Genomic DNA, 22,984 nt, shown 5'->3' with positions numbered 1-22,984 from the left:
CATGCCCAGATCCACCGCACTGTTTGCCCATTATCTTCTTTCTTCTTGATATTTCAAATTAGCTGCTAACTGGCACAGGCCCCGACTTCATCGGGCACTGAGACATAACTGCTGCCCGGCCCACAGCACCGCCCGGCTTATGAATATTCATGTTCTCCCTCATCTCCCTCTCCTCCCCGATGATTCCAGGACTCCACTGCGCATGTGCTGGCTTCCTGTCTTCACCCGGAAGCCTCTTCAGTGCGGCTTCATTCCAGCGTACAATGTGCAATACTATGCACATGCGCAGTGAAGTCCTGAAATCAACGGGGAAGAGAGGGAGATTATGAGGGAGAACATGAATATTCATAAGCCGGGCGGTGCCATGGGCCGGGCGGCAATTACGTCACAGTGCCAGATGAAGGCAGTCACCTCACCCGTGCCAGTTAGCAGCTAATTTGCATATCAAGAAGAAAGATGATAACAGGCGAACATCGTGGCGGATCCGGGCACCGTAGGCATCAAACTGATCAGCGTCCCCCGCACTACCAGCCAGTACCACTGGTTAGTGCGGGGGGGAGCGAGCTGACAGTTTTCTTTTAATTCCCTAATAATTTTTTCCCAATGTATTTATTAACCCCTTAAGGACCAGGCCCATTTTGGCCTTAAGGAACAGAGCGTTTTTTGCACATCTGACCATTGTCACTTTAAGCATTAATAACTCTGGGATGCTTTTACCTTTCATTCTGATTCTGAGATTGTTTTTTTCGTGACATATTCTACTTTATGTTAGTGGTAAAATTTCATCGATACTTGCATAAATTCTTGGTGAAAAATTCCCAAATTTGATGAAAAAATTGAAAATGTTGCATTTTTATAAATTTGAAGCTCTCTGCTTATCAGAAAAATAGACATTCCAAATAAATTATATTGATTCACATATACAATATGTCTACTTTATGATTACATCATAAAGTTGACATGTTTTTACTTTTGGAAGACATCAGAGGGCTTCAAAGTACAGCAGCAATTTTCCAATTTTTCACAAAATTTTAAAAATCTGAATTTTTCAGGGACCAGTTCAGTTTTGAAGTGGATTTGAAGGGCCTTCATATTAGAAATACCCAATAACTGACCCAATTATGAAAACTGCACCCCTCAAAGTATTCAAAATGACATTCAGTAAGTGTGTTAACCCTTTAGGTGTTTCACAGGAATAGCAGCAAAGTGAAGGAGAAAATTCAAAATTAGCATTTTTTACACTCGCATGTTCTTGTAAACCCAGTTTTTGAATTTTATACAAGGGGCAAAAGGAGAGAAATCTTCCTAAAATTTGTAACCCAATTTCTCCCGAGTAAGAAAATACCTCATATGTGTATGTCAAGTGTTCGGCGGGTGCAGTAGAGGGCTCAGAAGGGAAGGAGCGACACTGGGATTTTGGAGAGTGAGTTTTTCTGAAATGGTTTTAGGGGGGCATGTCACATTTAGGAAGCCCCTATGGTGCCAGGACAGCAAAAAAACAAAACAAAACAAAAAAAAACACATGGCATACTATTTTGGAAAGTACACCCCTCAAGGAACGTAATAAGGGGTCCAGGGAGCCTTAACACCCCACAGGTGTTTGACGACTTTTCGTTAAAGTTGGATGTGTAAATAAAAATTTAAAAAAATTTCACTAAAATGCTGCTTTTCCCCCAAATTTTACATTTTTACAAGGGGTAATAGTAGAAAACGCCCCCCAAAATTTGTAACCCCATCTCTTCTGAGTATGGAAATACCCCATGTGTGGACATCAAGTGCACTGCGGGTACACTACAATGCTCAGAAGAGAAGGAGTCACATTTGGCTTTTGGAAAGCAAATTTTGCTGAAATGGTTTTTGGGGGGCATATCCCATTTAGGAAGCCCCTATGGTGGCAGGACAGCAAGAAAACCCTTACATGGCATAATAATTTGGAAACTACACCCCTCATGGAACATAACAAGGGGTACAGTGAGCCTTAACACCCCACAGGTGTTTGACGACTTTTCGTTAAAGTTGGATGTGTAAATGAATTTTTTTTTTTCACTAAAATGCTGCTTTTCCCCCAAATTTTACATTTTCACAAGGGGTAATAGGAGTAAATGACCCGCAAAATTTGTAACCTCATTTCTTCTGAGTATGGAAATACCCCATGTGTGGACGTCAAGTGCTCTGCTGGCGCACTACAATGCTCAGAAGAGAAGGAGCGCCATTGAGCTTTTGGAGAGTGAATTTGTTTGGAATGGGAGTCAGGGGCCATGTGCATTTACAAAGCCCCCCGTAGTGCCAGAACAGTGGACCCCCCACATGTGACCCCGTTTTGGAAACTACACCCCTCACAGAATTTAATAAGGGGTGCAGTGAACATTTACACACCACTGGCATTTGACAGATCTTCGGAATAGTGGGCTGTGCAAATGAAAAATAAAATTTTTTAATTTTCACGGACGACTGTTCCAAAAATCTGTCAGACACCTCTGGGGCATAAATGCTCACTGTACACCTTATTGAATTACGTGAGGGGTGTAGTTTTCAAAATGGGGTCACATGTGGGGGGGGGGTCCATTGTTCTGGCACTATGGGGACTTTGTAAACACACATGGCCTTCAATTTCAGACACATTCTCTCTCCAAAATTCCAATGGCGCTCCCTCTCTTCTGAGTATTGTAGTGCGCCAGCAGAACACTTTACATCCACATATGGGGTATTTTCTTACTCAGAAGAAATGGGGTTACACATTTTGGAGGGCTTTTTTCCTATTTTCCCTTGTGAAAATGAAAAATTTAGGGTAACACCCTAAAAAAAAAAAATGTTCTTCATTTTCCCATCCAACTTTAATGAAAATTATTCAAACACCTGTGGGGTGTTCAGGCTCACTATACCCCTTGTTACATTCCATGTGGGGTGTAGTTTCCAAAATGGGGTCACATGAGGGTATTTACTTTTTTGTGTTTATGTCAGAACCGCTGAAAAATCAGCCACCCCTGTGCAAATCACCAATTTAGGCCTCAAATGTACATAGTGCGCTTTCACTCCTGAGCCTTGTTGTGCGTCCGCAGAGCATTTTACGCCCACATATCCGTACTCATGAGAAATTGCATTACAAATTTAGATTTTTCTTGCTTTTACCGCTTGTGAAAATATAAAGTATGGGGCAACATCAGCATGTTAGAGTAAAAATGTTACCTTTTTTACACTAACAGGCTGGTGTAGACCCCAACTTTTCCTAAGGGGTAAAAGGAGAAAAAGCCCCCCAAAATTTGTAGTGCAATTTCTCCCGAGTATGGAAATACCCCATATGTGGCCCTAAACTGTTTCCTTGAAATACGACAGGGCTCTGAAGTGAGAGAGCGCCATGCGCATTTGAGGACTAAATTAGGGATCGCATAGGGGTGGACATAGGGGTATTCTACACCAGTGATTCCTAAACAGGGTGCCGCCAGCTGTTGCTAAACTACAACTCCCAGCATGTACTGATCGCCGAAGGGCATGCTGGGAGATGTAGTTATGTAACAGCTGGAGGTACGCAATTACAACTCCCAGCATAGCGAGACAGCAGTTTACTGTTTGGGCATGCTGGGATTTGCAGTTTTGCAAGATCTAGAGGGCCATAGTTTAGAGATCACTGCAAAGTGATCTCTAAACTGTAGCCCTCCAGCTGTTGCAAAACTACAACTCCCAGCATGCCCAAACAGCTGTCTGGGCATGCTGGGAGTTGTAGTTTTCCAACATCTGGAGGGCTACAGTATAGAGACCACTGTATAGTGGTCTCAGTCTGTATCCAGCCAGATGTTGCTAGGCAACTCACCGGCTTCGGTAGGATCCAGGGAGCCGCATAGCCGTCCTCTTCTGCCGCCAGCTGCCACCGCCGATCACGTTCCACTGCCATCGCCGATGGGTAAGTGGACTTCAGCGCCCGGTCCTCCTCAGTTTCCCCGTCCTGCCCCGCCTATTGTGGGCGGGCAGGACGGGGAAAGCGAAAGTTAACCCCCCCTCCCCCGATCTGCTATTGGTCATCGCTTCTGACGACCAATAGCATGGATAGGAGGGGTGGCACCCCTGCCACCTCACTCCTATCCCTTCAGGGGGATCGTGGGTGTCTTAGACAACTACGATCTCCCTTATATTCCGGGTCACAATAGACCCTTATGACCCGGAATAGGCGCAAATCGCAAGTGTAAATTTACTTGCGATTTGCGCCGTTCGCCGACATTGGGGGGGGGGTTCCCCCCCCTGGGCATTTGCGCGGGGTGCCTGCTGATCAATATCAGCAGTCACCCCGGTCCGTTTTCCCTACATTTTGCACTTTTCCCTAAATTTTTTTATTTTTTAAACACATATTCTGATCTGTAGGGTTTTCCTCAGCTCAAATTCTCCACATTTTATGTGGAAACTTTAGTAAATATGTTGGTTTTTTTGTGAATATATTCGGCAGCCATGCCCTTTTCCATAATAGCCACACCCCTTTTTTCTGGGTTCTCTCAGTAAAATGGAGAATTGGTCAGGGATTTTTTTTCAATTCTGACAACAAATTCTGGCGCACAACCCGACAATACATGTCGTGTTTATAATAGTAAATCAGGGCCATTATCTTTATTCTGTAGGGCCATACAATTACAGAGATACACAATTTATATAGGTTTTATATTAATTACCTAAAAAGTACATCTTTTTGTAAAAAAAAATGAAAAATAAAAAAAAAATTGTAAATTAAACCTTTTCTGACCCTTATAACGTTATTACTTTTCAGTGTACAGGGATGTATGAGGGCTTATTTTTGTGCTGTGATCTGTAGTTTTTAATCGGACCATTTTTGTTTTGATGGGACTTTTTGATCCTGGTATTTTTTTACGTTTACACCATTGACCACGCTGTTTCAATAATGTTATATTTTAATAGTTTGGACATTTACGCATGTGACAGTTTATGTTTATTTTTGTTACATTATTTTATGTAAGAATGGGGGGAAATGGGGAAATTTTAACTTATTAGGGGAGGGGCTTATTAATTTTTTTACAATTTTTTAGTCCCCACAGGGCAGTTTGCCCAAAATGTGTGTCTCCAGTTGTTGCAACACTACAACTCCCAGCATGCCCGGACAGCAAAAGGAACCTCCACCCATCCTCACCGATCGGGACCCGTGGGTTTTCCCGCACTGTCCCGATCAGCTGCACTGAGCTACCCTGTTTTAATATTATGGACCAACAAAATAAAGATAAAGATAACATGTCAATTTTACCGTAAAGTGCACTGTGTAAAAAACTAAACGCCAAAATTGTTTTTCTCGTTTCAATATTCCCCCACATATAGTAGTTTTTAGTTGCACTGTATATTTTAAGGTAAAATAATAGGTGTCATTACAAAATACAATTGTTCGCGCAAAAGACAAGCCCTGTGGATGGAAAAATAAAGGAGTTATAGCTCTTAGAACAAGAGGAGGAAAAAAACAAAAATGCTAAAATTCTAATTGGCTGTGTCCTTAAAGGAGTACTATGGTGCACAATTCTTTTAGCCCAAAATGTTTCCCGCGGCTGTACCTTTCTATCAATGTCCTTCTTTCAGAAGTCGGTCTGGCCGTTTTCTCGCTGCAGCGCCGCAAATTTCCCGGTTCTTCCGGGTTATGGTGGTGTGGAGGATGACGTAAAAATCGTCATCCCCCATGCTGCCTTGCTCCAGTTTCCAGTCCCTCCGTGCTTCAGTCCTTCTCACCCCCTCCTCTACCTCATTGTTTCCCCTCCCTAGTAATTATATTAAACCCGCCCCTTTGAAACGTTACACATTGAAATCATGTGTAACTTGTTTGAAGAATATCCCTGTTAGTTACGGCAGCATAACTAACCGGGATATCATTGGCCAGGAGTGGTCACATGTTCGCTCCCGGGGAAATGCTGAGAGCGCCGGCCCGCTCAGCTTCATGTGATAGGCAGGAGGCATTCAGAGTCGTTTGCGCAGTCCAGCCAATGACGGCTGCGCAAATGAGGAATATATGAATATGTAAAATATGGGAGAGGGGAGGATCTTTACAGTGATGACGTTTCGTTACGAAGATGGCCGCGGCAGGCTGAATACAGGGGAACGAAATTCATAATTGTGAGATACTGGCTGCACTTCCGGTTTTCCGAAAAGTTGTATAAGTGTGCAGTTAGCGCAACAGAGGTAATTTAGGATATTATATAACTTTGGGCTAGCTTTACAATGTGCAATAAATATTTTGCTCCAGAGTACTCCTTTAAGAGGTTAAAAGGTGTACAAAGAGATCAATGAGAAACTGAATGTAGTAACCAAACATGTAAATCTAGAGCCAACAAGGATTTCAAATTGTTCCTGCAACCTAACAAAGCAAATGGGATTCTGACACCATCTAGTGGTAAGAAAATAGAAAGTGAGGGAATGGATGTTCCTGAGAATTAGTGTTATATATTAAAATTGTATAGTTTTCAGTTCTATTTCAATTGCAGTAGCCTGTCTCTACACTGATTACTTATTCAATCCAGAATACAGTACAAAATCCTCACTCTCACCCACAGAGCTCCCCATAATGCTGCACCTTCCTACATCTCCTCCCTCATCTTTGTCTACCATACTACATGTTCTCCACTCAGCTAATGATCTAAAACGAATATCTTCTATAATCCAAATCTCTCACTCCCGTCTCCAAGACTTTGCTTGTGCTGCACCAGTTATCTGGAATGTGATAGCCCAAACCCTCAGACATATACTCAACATCCTCCACAGTTTTAAACATGCCCCAAAGAAACAGGTCTTTAAAAGGGGTACTCCACCCCTAGACATCTTATCCCCTATGCAAAGGATAGGGGTTAAGATGTCTGATCGCGGTGGTCCCGCCGCTGGGAACCCCCGCAATAGCGCTTCCGGAGCAGAAACAGGTGGGTGCCGCATGCTATATTGCGGGGGTCCCCAGCGGCGGGACCCCCACGATCAGACATCTTATCCCCTATCCTTTGGGTAGGGGATAAGATGTCTAGGGGTGGAGTACCCCTTTAAGCATGTGTATAACATTCATTAATTGGCCTACCGTACTATCAATATGTCCCTCAGCTATTATCTGGCAGTGTATCCCTACCCTCAGTGTACTTTAAACATTTAGGGGGAGATGTATCAAATCCTGTCCAAAGGAAAAGTTGCTGAGTTGCCATAGGCTTTGAAAAGGCCTCTGAAAAAGTTAAGAAGTGATCTGATTGGTTGCAATGGGCAACTCAGCAACTTTTCCTCTGGACAGGTTTTTATAAATCTCCCACTTAGAGATTAGTTGGTCCCCCACCTTTATGTGATCTGCTCTATTTAAAAAACATGGCTGGACCACTATATAAATAAAAAACGCATTCAAAAAACACATTCTGCCTTTTGTCTTAACCCCATTCCTCAGACTGTAAGTTTGCGCGCAGGCACTCAATCTGCTTGTTGAATATTAAAGGGGTACTCCAGGGAAGTATACATGTGAAAAAAGAGCTCCAAAGAGACACTATCTGGATGCGTTCTCTGTATATGATCCTGCCTGATATGCATGACCCCTGTGGTCTTCTCCGGCTGCTTGACATTCTTTGCCATCCTTGCCTCATAGATACATTTCCCAGGAATCATTGCAGCTCTTCTCTGTCGTCTAGCTCACTTTCTGAAAAAAGCCCCAACCCTCCTGCTCTGAGCAACACAGAGGAGTTAAATGTCTGACTGACAGGCGTCACACACCTCCAGCTCTCAACACTAAGGGGAGAATGAGTCATTAGTGCAGGGCAGAAACAAAGGGGTCTGTGTCTCTAAGGCTGGGTTCACACCACGTTTTCTTAAATACGGTTCCCGTATACGGTTTGGAGGAGGGGGCGGGGCTTAATCGCGGCGCCCGCACTCAGCCGTATAGGGGAACCGTATTTAATGCAAGTCTATGAGCCGACCGGAGTGAACCGCAGCCTCCGGTCGGCTTCGTTTTCGGCAGTATGCGGTTTCCCGACCGCAGGCAAAAACGTGGTCGACCACGTTTTTGCCTGCGGTCGGGAAACCGCATACGGCCGAAAACGAAGCCGACCGGAGGCTGCGGTTCACTCCGGTCGGCTCATAGACTTGCATTAAATACGGTTCCCCTATACGGCTGAGTGCGGGCGCCGCGATTAAGCCCCGCCCCCCTCCTCCAAACTGTATACGGGAACCGTATTTAAGAAAACGTGGTGTGAACCCAGCCTTAGAAGGATGGGGGCTGCTTTCAGTGAGGGATTTGGACAGAGACAGAGTGGATGGCTGGATTCTGTCATTCCATTACTTCATGCATGTCAGTGACAACTGAAAGATAAGAAACTGTTCTAGATAGCTAATGAATGAAATTTAGACAATTAAATAGGTTTATGAGAGCGGAAGGATGGGCTATGGCTTTAGTTCCATGGAGTACCTCTTTAAGTGTGTAATATGGAAATCCTCTCTTTAGCTTGGTGACTCTTACCTTTGGAGAAGACTGATTTGTCTAGAATGAAAAAGCATTCTTCCTTCTGAAGCGGAGTGAATTTATATATATCATAATTTATCACCAAATCAAAGATTCTTGACTGTAGTTGTTAAACAGAGAAGCTGAACAGATAAGACTGACAACCCAAAATCACATTTGAGCAGGTGGGGATTAATGTCAGATTTTATGTTTTTATAATGGATGCAACGACTCTCTCTGAAGCCAAACCGTTACATTTTGGACAGGTTTATAGCCACCTCAAGAGTGGAGCACTAAACAAAGGTTACTTTATCACTTTTTGCTAAGCACATGGATGCAATCTATTGTCCCTGGCATCATTCACACCAGGTTGACAACAGTGTTATTCCTTACTGCCAAAAACGTAATAAGTCTGGAAGAAGCGGAGAGAAGGAGAGTGGGATTTTTATTATTTTCTTTTGAGGAGACTTATTGGGGAAATCTACTTAATAGGAGGCTTCCTACCTACTCAACTACCTAATAACTGGGGGAGTGGGCTCTAAAAAAAGATTCCTTACCAACCTACTGGAGGCTTCTACCTAATGGGGGGGGGGGGATTCCCTACCAAACTACTGGGGGCTTCTACCAAATAGGGGGTATTACCAACCTAACTACTAAGGGCATATCTTAATTATGAGTGTCAGTGAGGTTCTCTTATTCATCTTTCGCCTAAGGCTTTACAAAGTCTAGAGCCACCTCTGCCGTCACATGACGTTAAAAATTGATAATTGGTATTGGCAAGTACTTATCGGTACTCTGTCTAAAAAAATGGTAATGGGAAATCCCTACACAGAAGTATTGATGGAAATTGCTGTATATTGTTAATGCAATATCTATCAGATGAAACCACCTCATAAATGGACATACATTTGTACCACCACCTACCTGAGAAGACAACCAAGGTTCCTGGCTTTATCCAGCTAACCGGAATCTCCTGAGGTTTAGCACTTCCAATAACAACTAGTTCAGCATCGCTAAGCTAAAAGGGAAGACAAAAAAATAAAGAGATTTCATGGTAAGTTAGTTTGTACAGTTGTCTATATGGAGTAGTGTTTGCCCAATTTGTGTCCCTCCAGCTGTTGCAAAACTACAACGCCCATTGTGACCCGATAGTCACTGCCTGTAAGGCTGCTTTCACACTATAAAAATTCATCCATTACAAACGTCCGTCAGAAAACCCTTGTTAAACGGCCGTTAAACAATGCAATTCAAGTCTATGATATTTTTTTGTTACCTGTTATGAACCGTTATAGCCCGTCATGAATAATGGCCGTTAGTTGTGATGGGACAAATAACGGGACATGCACTAATGTTTCTTCCGTCACAAGAAACGGGTAAATTAACAGCCGTTATTTTTAACACTGAAGTCTATGGCTGACGGATGAGCCTTTATGTCATCCGTTTGCACCTGGTTTACAATATCCGTTATTACTTCTGAGCATGCTCAGAAGAGGTGGCATCAGCTGACTCCTGCAGTGATGAGGCACTACTACTACTCCCATCATGGAACAGACTTGTTTCCATGATGGGAGTAGTAGTTTCCCGGCTGCGGGGGCTACATTAGTGTTTGTACTACTACCCCCATCATGGAATGGAGTCTATTCCATGATGGGGGTTGTGGTACAGGGGCTGAGGGATTGATCGCACTGGGTTTCACTTCTGATACCCGATGCGATCAGAAGTTATTAAGCAGAGGATCGGGCAGCAAGCTCCGCAACCCTGCCATGTATCAGTGTGCTTTAACTTTCATTTTTGAATCCCCAGCGGGGAGCTCTGAATGGTCAGTACCAAGGAGCCATTCAGGGCTCTCAGCGGGAGATTTAAAAATGAACATTGGGAGTAGCAGGGGGGCCATATCTATATTAAAAGCGCTTTGGGGGGCAAGATATATAGCGCTGCAGGGGGGGGGGCAGACATATAGCCTATATATCTAGCCCCTCAGCGCAAGTATAATGCATCCCCCGCCAGCGCAAGTATAATGTATCCCCCGCCGGCGCAAGTATAATGTATCCCCCGCCGGCGTAAGTATAATGTATCGCCCGCCGGCGCAAGTATAATGTATCCCCCGCTGTCAGGAGACATCTGATGGCACTATACGCTGCTAATAGAAATACTTTTCATTCATAGCGCTGCAGGGGTATATGTATATAGAAGCGCTGGGGAGTGCAGACATATAGCGTTATCTGCCCCCCACACAGCGCTTCTATATACATATGCCGGCGCTGTGTTATGAATGAAAAGTATTTCTATCAGCAGCATCGGGCCGCCGGCTGCTGCTAGAATGCTTTTCATTCATAGCGTAGCGGTGACATGTATACATGCGTCGGCGAGGGGATACATTATACATGCGTCGGCGGGGGGATACATTATACTTGCGCCGGCGAGGGGATACATTATACTTGCGCCGGCGGGGGGATACATTATACTTGTGCCGGCGGGGGGGGGGATACATTATACTTGCGCTGGGGGGGCTAGATATATAGGCTAAATGTCTGTCCCCCCCTGCAGCGCTATATATCTTGCCCCCCAAAGCGCTTTTAATATAGATATGGCCCCCCTGCTACTCCCAATGTTCATTTTTAAATCTCCTGCTGAAAGCCCTGAGTGGCTCCTCGGTACGGACCTTTCAAAAATGAAAGTTAAAAACACACTGAAACATCGCAGGGTTGCGGAGCTTGCCGCCCGCTCCCCTGCTTAATAAATTCTGATTGCATCGGGTCTCAGAAGTGAAACCCAGTGCGATTGGTCCCACAGCCCCTGTACTACAATCCCCACCATGGAACAGACTCTGTTCCATGATGGGGGTAGTAGTAGTACAAACCCTAATGTAGCCTCCCCAGCTGTCTGCAGACTCCCAAAGCCAGGGAATTACTACTCCCATCATGGAAACAAGTCTGTTCCATGATGGGAGTAGTAGTCCCGGCTGTAGGAGTCTGTAGGAAGAGGTGGCCATACATGAGGAACATTATAACGGGTCTTAACGGATAAATATGTATTCATCCGTTAGCACGCGTTATTTCATCCGTTATTATACATCCGTTTTCACACAGAAAACGGATGTTTAATAACGGATGAATGCTCATAGTGTGAAAGCAGCCTAAGGGAAAGATAGGTAATGTCGTTTTACAACAGGTAGAGAGCCGCAGTTTGGGTGGAAAAGTGATACAAAGAGTCCGTTCACTCCAGAAGTGACTAATAAAACAAAGATTTTTTTTTTTAATAGCATAATAACCTAGCTACATGCAAGCACAGCCTCGAATATAAAACTGTGTCATAATGAGATGAAGGAGGGAAAGTCATCCAGCAAACACTTCTCTCAGGATGTAACACCAGCTTTTCAGATCTCACCATCATATTAGATACAATACATATTGAAAACAACTAAATAACCCATCAGTCTGTTCAGATAGAGATAGATAGATATATATATATATATATATATATATATATATATATATATATATACATATACACACACACACACAGTGGTCCCTCAACATACGATGGTAATTCGTTCCAAACAAGCCATCGTTTGTATACTCACCTGTCCCTGCCACTCGCGATGGTGACCCCGGGCCTCCGCTGGGCTCTCCTGGTCTTCTCCGGTCCTCTCCTGGTCTTCTCCGGTCCTCCGCTGTCTTCCGCAAGGCCTTACTGGGCCTGCGTAGCGACGTCATTACGCCGCTGAATACGCCATTCCTATTGGATGACGTGCGCAGCAGCGTATTGACATCATCGGAGAGGGCCGAGAAGACACCGGAAGACCAGCGCTGGACCCGGAGGGCACCCCGGAGCATCGTGGAGGGGTAAGTAATACTTACCGCACCACACGGGGAACATTAAGCTGCTATCCGGCAGCAGCTTAAGCATTTTGCGCTGCCTGATCGCAGTTAATGCGATATATATGAAAGTTTGTGCCATAAGTCCCTGCCACACATCATGTCTGAATTTAGAGATTTGTTGCTGGGGAAAGGATCACTACAGAAGGTCTTTCCAATATGGTGGGAAATCTTGTTTACTGGCAGTAAAGGTCACTGTGTCCCATACACAAAGCAATGCCGAAGCCAGCAACAAATTTACAAATCCTAATTTTTTTTTTTACAACTGGATTAATAAATTCATTAATAGAACAAATTATATGAAAAAAAAAAAAATCTTCTCATGGATGATAGCAACAGATCGGTTCAGATCACATAGTAAATAGAGCAGATAAGAAATTAACTTCTTAAAACAGAATTTTTATAAATACCGTATATTCCGGCGTATAAGACGACTTGGCGTATAAGACGACCCCCAACTTTTACAGTTAAAATATAGAGTTTGGGATATACTCGCCGTATAAGACTACCCCTTCTACCGCGATGTACAGTACCTTGTAGTTCCCCGCACATTAGGTAGGCAGCATGTTCCCCCACATTAGGTAGGCAGTTCCCCCACATTAGGTTGGCAGTTCCCTCACATTAGGTTGCAGTTCCCCCACATTAGGTTGCAGTTCCCCCACATTAGGTCGGCAGTTCCCCCACATTAGGTCAGCAGTTCTCCCACAATAGTAGGCAGCTCCCCCCACATTAGGTCAGCAGTTCCCCCCACATTAGGTCAACAGTTCCCCCACAATAGTAAGCAGTTCCCCCCACATTAGGTCAGCAGTTCCCCCACAATAGTAAGCAGCTCCCCCCACATTAGGTCAGCAGTTCCCCCACAATAGTAGGCAGCTTCCCCCACATTAGGTCGGGAGTTATCCCACATTAGTAGGCAGCTCCCCCACATTAGCAGGCAGCTCCCCCACATTAGTAGGCAGCTCCCCCCCCCCTCACAGACATATAGCCTCCAGTCATATACAATGTATGGCTGGAGGCTGTATGTCTGTACTGCCCCCACAGTGTTCTGATTACCGCTCCTCCGGCCCGGGGTCACCATCTACTGCTATGGACCATAGCAGCAGTCCCGGGCCTGTAGGAGCGGTGACTGGATCACTGAAGAAGATGACGCGCCGCCGGTCACTCACCAGGCCCCGGCCGGCATGTGTCCTCCTGCGTCTCTATGGTCGCAGGAGGATGCAACTGACGTCCCGTGCGTACAACCATAGAGGCGGAGAAGCAGAGGAGGACCGTAGGAGGACGCGCACCGGTCGGGGAATGGTGAGTGACCGGCAGACACCCCTATGTCCTGAAAAGATCTTTTGGGAGACAGGGATGTCCAGCATAGGAAAAGCTATGATTATCTGCTCCCGTGATACTAACAGCCAGGGTGCCTCCAGCTGTTGTGTAACGACAACTACCAGCATGCCCAGACCGGCAAAGGCATGCTGGGAGTTGTAGTTTCACAACAGCTGGAGACACCCTGGTTTTTAGTATCAGTAATTAGTTTTTATCTGCTCTGGCCGGCTCCCGTGTGTGGGGGCCGGCCAGAGCAGATAGTCATACGTTTTTCTATCCCAGACCCCAATACCCGGCATACATGACGACCCCTGACTTTTCCGAAAAAAAGTCGGGGTTAAAAAGTCGTCTTATACGCCGGAATATACGGTATCTACAGATTTGGCACTTCTTAACAAATTTGACCCCGTCAATGAATTCAATCTATTAATGAAGAGGTATGGAACTATTTAGGAAAAAATAAGAAGGGTCTAAGATCTGTCCGTGATAAGGGTCTAAGATCTGTCATTGATGCCCATTCTTTGAAGAAAAAAAAAAAAAAAAAACTTTTAGGTCCGTTGGGAAAACCGCATACGGGGCAAAAGTGAGCTGACCGGAGTCACGTCTCACTCCGGTCGGCTCATTGAAATACATTACATACGGGCCGCATACGGCAGGGATACGGAAGCTCCCCCAGCCCTATGCAGTCCCGTATTGCCTAAAACGTGATGTGAACCCAGCCTAAGCAAGTTTTAAAAGTGTAAAGATTGCTGGTATTGGGTTGCGACACTTGGAGCCCTTTCTGACAAAATCTGTGACATTTGGAGTAAAGTCGCACATGATAAATTCACAACCACTGCGAAGTTGAAGACCAAAATTCTTCAAGTAAGTAGGTTTGGCAAAAATCACTTCCGTACAAAAATTTTGAAAACCATTGATGCGCCAAGTGTGTGTGTTCCCCCACCAAAAGATGTGTAAAATACTTGAAAAATTCCCCTTATGTTATGTGCAGCCCTCAAATAGTAAAAGGACCACATTGGGGGCTACTATAATGTGGTATTCTACCACTGCATACCACATGATTGTCTTAAAAACGATGGCTTATCAACATTTTATAAAACATAAAACTCCTTATGTAATGCAAAATTTATAGCACTACAAAATAGAGAATTGCATATAGGTCATTACAGCCAAAACAAATTGGACCCCAATCCCCTAACAGGTCCCCAATAGGGGCGTAGCTATAGAGGTAGCAGTCGCACTGGGACTCTGGTGCATAAGGGGGCACCAAAACACATTTGCCCCAATAAGAGACCAGAATTTAAATCGGCATATGGGGCCCTGTTGGAGATTTTGCATTGGGGATTAGACTGTCACTGAACAAACACAATTGGCTAACAGGCAATTGCGTAAACTGGATCCTATCATAGCCTAACTACACCAAAAAAAGAAGATACCAGTATACTGATTTGGATACAAAAATAGTGAATAAACTTTATTCAAGTGCATTATAAAATCATACATAAAATACAGGGTACTATACAGATGAAAGCTACAGAAAAAAGGTAGTGATACTGAATCCACAATGGTAGACAGTACGGACGGTAGGGATACAGTCCACAGATGTCAAATTGCAACATGCCCATAAATAGTAGAAATAAATAATAAAACATACATATAATGAGTGTATAAGGCTGGTATATGTCCTCAAAGGGGCTATGAGTAAAGTGCAAGTAACTAATTGTATAGCACCTAGCCCTGTTCAGAGGTCAGTCAGCAGCATTATATAACAACAAAGAGGAGAGCATGAAAGACAGCATAAAGTAACAAATACCTGCCATACACCAATAGGGAAGATCACTACCTGTACCCCAACGCGCGTTTCACGTATGGGCTTCGTCAGGGGGCGTGTCTAGTGCTAAAGAGCGTCCCTATTTATAGTGGTCCTCCAAACATAATTGGTTAGGGTAAGGTTGAGGGGCAGCTATTACAGCCAATGGTGATGGGTGTATTACAAAATCACCTACTTGTAGATGCGCATCAGTTCCGACAGCCTAAGTGATAGGACAGATACCGCATGTGGCGCTGGTGCCCGCTGTCTCGGCGGGTGACGTCACTTCCTCCAGCGCCACATCCGGTCTGGCTCCCGATCACCTGACCCACACGTCATCGAGATCACATGACCGATGCACCACAGCGTCCCATGGCGCATCATACCCATGAGATCCCACTACAGCTCGACGACAAATGAGTCAGCCGATCACGTGATGTGCACAACTCACGTGATCGTTGTCGGCGCCAGCCATACTACCAGGGAAGAGATCACTATAATGTCGATAGCTAATGCGGTCACATGATAGTAGTCACATGACTAATGTAACCAAACGATGTAAATAAAAAAATAGTGATAACAAGTAAATAGATAATAAATTAATAGTAATAAGAAAAAGGAAAGAGAAAGCATCACCAGTAAGTGAAAAAATCGGTGGAAGGTGCTCAAGGTGCAAAAAAACAAACGTGATAATAGTGCAAAATCGATGAAAGTATATACTTACCAAATAGGATAATGGTAGTAAATATAATATTAGTCCCGTGAAAAAAGAAATAAATAAAAACACCGCTCATAGAAACATATGTAAACCCACAAATACAAACCATCAAAGTGATTAGAATAAAGATCAATATACATCATTACTGTGGAGAGATTATATATAAACAATAAAATAAGAATATATTTATATATATATATATATATATATATATATATATATATATATATGTGTATGTATGGCCCCTGTGAGGGTATATATAAGACAGTTGATAATGTGCAGTAATGAACTATGCAAAAATTCATATTATAGTGCGTCAAAAAAAACATCATATATTTAAAAATTAAAAAAATGTAATTGGGGATTAGAAGCTACAAGCTACGCCTCTGGTCCCCACCCATAGGCCCACCGCAGAAAGCTATACAAAATAGAGAGCAACCCTTGGCATCTATCCACAGCCACCTGACCATGGTAGTGCTCTGTAACATCTGAATAGGATCCATGCTGCATAGTGTCTTCAAAAACTATATTGTCCACCAAACGATCTGCATATCTCAGTATTAGATTTAAAGGGGTACTCTGCTGCTCAGCGTTTGGAGCAAACTGTTCCGAACGCTGGAGCCGGGAGTTTGTGATATCATAGCCCCTCCCCCTCATGATGCCACATCCCAGCCCCTCACTGCAAGTCTATGGGAGGGGGCGTGATGGCTGTCACGCCCCCTCCTATAGACTTGTATTGAGGGGGTGGGTGTGACGTCATGAGGGGGCGGGGCTATGACATCACAAGCTCCCAGTGTTGGCTCCAGCGTTCGGAACAGTTTGTTCCAAGCGCTGAGCAGCGGAGTTCCCCTTTAAAGGTAGGGGTGCATGGCTTAAAGAGGCACTTTAAGCTCTGCAGGCTATGAAACATGCCAATATCACAACCAATACTACATTGCATGTAAGAAATGTTCTGAGTTTTCCTGGGCCAGGAGGAAAAAAAAACTGTAAATATATTATAAGGTTTCTGGTTGCCAAGACATGCCAACAAAATGCACGGTAAACCAAAGTTCTGAAAAGTAGAAAAGCAATAGCTCAAAAAAACTAAACCTTATCAAGAGGTTGGGAAGAGCAAGATAAAGAAGTTTACATCATGTGTGTATTTTATATTACATAACCACAGCAAGGCCAAATGTCTAAAACAGCGGTATACTGCACATATAAAAGCAAACACCATGTAGAAGAGTTTTACATAACATGGAATGGTAAATAAACAGAGCCAGGCGCAGCTGTTCGGTGTGTCTGTACCTTGCTCTGCAGCTGCTGTGACTGCCAGGAGCTGACCAAGGACACTGCACCTTTCTTCTGGAGCAGACATTGCAGCGGAGCCTCCAGCGAACCATCTGCGCCCACTATTAACACTTTCTTCCCCTCTAAGGAGTTCGGAACTACAATATAAAAGACAGAGTGGTTTGATGAATCTAGACATACAGTTAAACTAGGGATCTGTGATAAAAGAGTCTACTCAAGGAAATAACGCATATTGTATAAACAGAGCTCCAGCTGAGGACCACCAAGACCTCTGGTATCTCAGATGTGTTTCCCGTCCAGGGTGGCTCCAGCTGTTACTAAAGACCATCTAATTTATGGTCAGCAAATTTCCCAACAGAATTCTCTTTTTTTTTTGTAGGAAACCTTAATAAATATTTAGGTTTCTTATCCAAATTTGTTGACATCCCCTTTTATGGGATTTAATTAGATTTTGGTTGGCTTCGCTGATTTTTCCAGCGCATAATGTCTAATAATGTCACTAATCGCATGCGAAAAAAACAAAACGTTAAAAAACTGTTGGAAAGAGCTTAGTAAATGAGGGCCATTGACGATTGTGCACTAATCCCCTTAGCAAACACTGCAACACATCTACTGTATGTGAACAACCCTTTTCAATTGCTATTGTATTGTCATCCAGCATTGTCATCCAGTCTTATGTGCCACATATTATGGAAAAAAAAAAAAAATCCCTTACCCATTTGTTCTATCAGTTCCATAATGCCAATGGCAGTGGGTGAGACAAAGCCATCTTGAGCATTGCTACGGATTGTCTTTCCCAAGTTGACATCTGTAACACTAAAGAGAAATAAAAAATAAAAATATATTAGATTAATACGGTTTATTCATTTAACAAAATAATGGTTATCATGCAAAAGAGGGTTGCACATAAATGAGAAAATTTTACAAGAGGGCATGTGTTACCCATCCACATCTTTGTCCGGCTGCACTGCGCCAAGCACATTGATGTTGGGTTCAGCTAAATGGAGGACCAGGCCATGTACTTTTGGGTCTTCATTAAGTTTTCGGATTTCATCAATAATCTAGACAAATAAGATAAATTAACATTAAAAAATAAACAACATTTTGTTTTTTCAAAGAGTAGACTCACGAATGGGGAAGAATTAAGGTTACTGTAAGAAAGTAATTCCCGAATCAGAATTAACAAAACAGAATCTAAGAATTGTTGTGGTACTTGTGGATTTTGGTGCAGCAACACCCCTCATGAATAGTAGGTGTGTGAGTTGAGGCATGTTCAGAACTCTGGTTTCGGGCGGCTGTGGTAGTGAAGCCACACCACGCCACACTGCCTCCATTCAGGTCTATGGGAGGGGGCATAACGAGCAACCACAGCCTTCACGCCCCCTTCCATAGACATGAATCAACGGGACGTAGCATGAACGTTCAAAACATCGGGGTGGCGGTCTGGAGATCGCAGGGGTCCCAACGGCCCTATCCTTTGGATAGGGGATAAGATGTCCAGGAGCTGAGTACCCCTTTGAGGCTTGAGAATGTCTTGGTGAACCAGTTAAAATGTTTCCTTTTAAAGACGCTTGCTTTATGTAGTAAACACTGTTTCATTTACTGGTAGTGGTGTGAAAATATCTGTATTTTCTAGATAATATAGGGTATAACAATATCTTAAATCAGCATTAGAATGTTGGAAATCTTTCATAATATATTGAAAAGGAAAAACTAAACTATTGCATATCTATAAGTATTCAGACCCTTAACTCGGTAGTAAGTTAAAGCACCTTTAGCAGCAACTACATAATCTAGTCTTTTTGGAGATGATGTTACAAGGTTTGTACACCTAAATTTGAGGACTTTTTGCATTTCTCCTCTTGAGATCCTCTCAAGCTCTGTCAGGTAGGATGGGGATAATCTGTGAACAGCCATTTTCAGGTCAGCGCTCTGGCTGATCCATGCATAGACATTTACAGAGTGGTCCCTAAGCCACTTCTGTGTTGTCTCTGTTATGTGCTAAGGGTCATTGTCTTGTTGGAAGGTGAATCTTCGGTCCAGTCTGAGGTCTGAACCACTCTGGATTTCATCAAGAATATCACTGTACTTTGCTTCATTCAGCCCTTCCTCAACCTTGACCACTCTCCCTGTCCCAGCCACTGAATGACACCTGCACAGCACGATAGCATGATGCTTCCTGCACCATGCATCACTGTACGGATAGTATTGGGCATGTGATGAGCAGTGTCTGGTTTCCTCCAGACATGACTAAGAATTAAAGGGGTACTCCACTGGGAAAAAAAAACATTTAATCAACTTGTGCCAGAAAGTTAAACAGATTTGTAAATTACTTCTATTAAAAAATCTTAATCCTTCCAGTACTTAGCTGCTGTTATGATCCACAGGAAGTTCTTTTCTTTTTTAATTTCCGTTCTGCCTGACAGCTCTGTCCATTTTAGGAACTGTCCAGAGTAGGAGTAAATCCCCATAGAAAACCTCTCCTGCTCTAGACAGTTCCTATAATGGACAGAGGTGTCAGAAGAGAGCACTGTGGTCAGGCAGAAAGGAAATTCAAAAATAAAAGAACTTTCTAGGGTTCATAACAGCAGCTCATAAGTAAGACTTTTTAATAGAAGTAAATTACAAATCCTTTTAACTTTCTGGCACCAGTTGATAAAAGAAAAAAAAAAATGTTTTCCAGTGGAGAACCCCTTTTAAGGGGTATTCCAGGAAAAAACATCTTATCCCCTATCCAAAAGGATAGGGGATAAGATGTCTGATCGCAGGGGTTCGGCTGCTGGGACCCCCGCAATCTCCCTGCAGCACCCGCATTCTATACGGGGCTGCTTCTCCAGTTTCGGAAACCTCCGGGTTTCCAGGACTGGGGACGTGAGGTCACGCCACGACCCCTCCATTTATGTCTATGGGAGGGGGCGTGTGCCAAACCTCTACAACTTAATTATGGAGGCCAATGTTCTCTTGGGAACATTCATTGTGGCATTTTTTTTGTACCCTACTCCAGATCTGTGCCTCCACACAATCCTGTTTCTAAGCTCTACAGACAGTTGTTTCCTCCTCAAAGATTGGTATTTGCTCTGATATGCACTGTTGGCTGTGGGACCTTACATAGATGGGGCTGTGTCTTTCCAAATCCTGTCAAATCAACTGAAATGAACAAAGGGAACTCCAATCAAGGTGCATAAACACATCAATGTTACAGAGAAGGGTCTGAATACTTTTGTCCATGCAAAGTTGTAGTTTCTCCTTTTAATACATTTGCAAAAAATTCAAAAAATTAAGTGTGTGATTTTTTCCTCCTCACCTTTTAAAAATCATAACCCTTTCAAATTTGCACCTTACAGACCCATATGATGGATTGTTTTTTGTGCCACCAATCGTACTTTGTAATGACATCAGTCATTTTACCAAAAAATCTACGGTGAAACAAAACAAAAACAAACACTTTTGTTATTCTTGGGGGCTTCCATTTCTATGCAGTACACTTTTTGGTAAAAATTACACCTTATCTTTTTTGCGTCGTGATTCGAAGTTTTTTACCTTTTTTTTTTTATTGGACTTTTTGATTGCTTTTTATACATTTTTTATGGTATAAAGTGACCAAAAAATACACAATTTTGGACTTTGGAATTTTTTTTTAAGAGTACGCCATTGACTGTGCGACTTAATTAACATTATATTTTTATATTACGGACATTTACGCATGCGGCGATACCACATGTGTATGTTTAATTTAGTTTTTATATTTATTTGTTTTTTTCAATGGGAAAAGATGGGGGGGGGGGGGTGATTCAAACTTTTATTAGGGAAGGGGTTAAATCTTTTTTTAGCTCTGCTGCTACAGCCTGGATCTCCGGCATGGAGCAGTAGATCGCCGATCGAACGCCGAGGAGGAAGGTAGGGCCCCTCCTCATGTGTCCTCAGCTAATCGGGACACCGCGGCGGACCCGATCAGCTCCGCTGAGCTGCCGGGATGTTTTTTTTTTACATTTTAGATGCGGTGATTAACCCCGCTGAGGGGTCAATACCAGACATCACCACGATCTGTGATGTGCGGTATTAGCCACGGGTCCCGGACATTGCTAGGTCAGTGCGTGACCCCACGTTGATGTACGCCCTGCATCCTTAACAAGTTAATATGTGAAATATAATAAAAATACAATTTATTTCTTTATTTAATTTATTTATTTTTACACACACATAGATATATATATTGTCAACTGAACACAAGATATGGATACTTGCACAGCAGCTGCCACACAGACTATTGCGTTTCCCTTTTAAGACTAAAGGTTAGCCGACCCTTCTCGTGTGTAATGAATGAATGCACTGTTTGGCTATGAGCTACAGAAAACATGTCCTAAAGTAAGCAAAGTTCTGACAGAGAGTCAAGCTCCTCGTGACATAGCAGAAAAAGAAAACTTTCAATACCGAGTATTAAACAGAACAAAGGCTATAATCTGTAACAATAGTCAGTTTTGGAAGGATTCTAGCACCAGATAACCTAATACTCCAAAACTATCAACACATACAAGACTAAAATGATCTATTCTTTGGCCTAACACTTGTCGCTTTATCACTGACCTCTTCATCACTGCTTTCCTTCGGCAGACGTATGTGATGGACATCCACGCCAAGCTGTAAAAATAGACAGACATGCCAACAATAGTAATAAAAGATGTGAATCACACATTTAAGCCACATGGTCTATAAATAATTGAAGTATTTTTTTCTGGGCTGTAATAATAATGGCCTACCTGCCAATATCCAATTGGTAATTGTCAAACAACTGGGATCCCCGCCCCAATGAGCTGAACGATGGGGCGCCAGTGACACAGCAAACAGTCACCCTCATTATCTGCCCAGACTCTGCCATATATTTAGTTGTGTCTGGTACAGTAGTCTCATTCCCCTTAAAGGGAACCCCGCCCTCACTGATCAGCAGGGCACTTAGAGACAGGTCATATAACAGTAATTCAGGCCACAGAATGGGGTCTATAGATGTATTCACACCTTGGTAGCTGTGCGGAAGATGTGGTATCCTCAATAAACAACAAAGTATTGCAGGTTACTATTATAAATCTACATGGTATGAAAAATAAACTCACCTCCTGTGCAAAGTGTCTGGTTGTCTCCAATGTTACATCATCTGTGCTTGTCTGTAAACAACAGGAAGATACACAATTTATCTCATAGTCAAACAAAAAGGATAGGGGATAACAAGCTGTTAGGGGGGTCCAACCACTGGTGGGACTATCAAATATCCTGAGAATGGGAGTTCAGTTTCTCCAGAATTAAAGGGGTTATGCAGGAAAAAACTGTTTTTTTTTTTTTTTTTTTTATATATCAACTGGCTCCAGAAAGTTAAACAGATTTGTAAATTATTTCTATTAAAAATGTTTAATCCTTTCAGTACTTATGAGCTTCTGAAGTTAAAGTTGTTCTTTTCTGTCTAAGTGCTCTCTGATGACACGTGTCTCGGGAACCGCCCAGTTTAGAAGAAGTTTGCTATGGGGATTTGCTTCTAAACTGGGCATTTC

At 43.1% G+C, this 22,984-nt stretch overlaps 1 protein-coding gene across 3 annotated transcripts in view; it reads right to left on the bottom strand.

Annotated features, from left to right (window-relative positions):
* MTHFD1L (methylenetetrahydrofolate dehydrogenase (NADP+ dependent) 1 like) overlaps positions 1 to 22,984 on the bottom strand; it is a 249,628-nt gene that overhangs the window by 201,942 nt on the left and 24,702 nt on the right. For all 3 annotated transcript variants that reach the window (XM_056567352.1, XM_056567354.1, XM_056567353.1), the window contains 6 exons: positions 22,553 to 22,603; positions 22,029 to 22,082; positions 18,387 to 18,505; positions 18,160 to 18,260; positions 17,442 to 17,581; positions 9,356 to 9,449 (listed from right to left, as the gene is read on the bottom strand). In XM_056567352.1, coding sequence (XP_056423327.1) covers positions 9,356 to 9,449; positions 17,442 to 17,581; positions 18,160 to 18,260; positions 18,387 to 18,505; positions 22,029 to 22,082; positions 22,553 to 22,603 — 559 coding nt within the window. The remainder of the gene's footprint in view (positions 1 to 9,355; positions 9,450 to 17,441; positions 17,582 to 18,159; positions 18,261 to 18,386; positions 18,506 to 22,028; positions 22,083 to 22,552; positions 22,604 to 22,984) is intronic.

Source organism: Hyla sarda, chromosome 3 (assembly GCF_029499605.1).
Source record: "Hyla sarda isolate aHylSar1 chromosome 3, aHylSar1.hap1, whole genome shotgun sequence".
NCBI classification, from domain to species: domain Eukaryota; kingdom Metazoa; phylum Chordata; class Amphibia; order Anura; family Hylidae; genus Hyla; species Hyla sarda.
The sequence above is the reverse complement of the archived record's forward strand: the minus strand, read 5'-3'. Positions and strand labels throughout refer to the sequence as shown.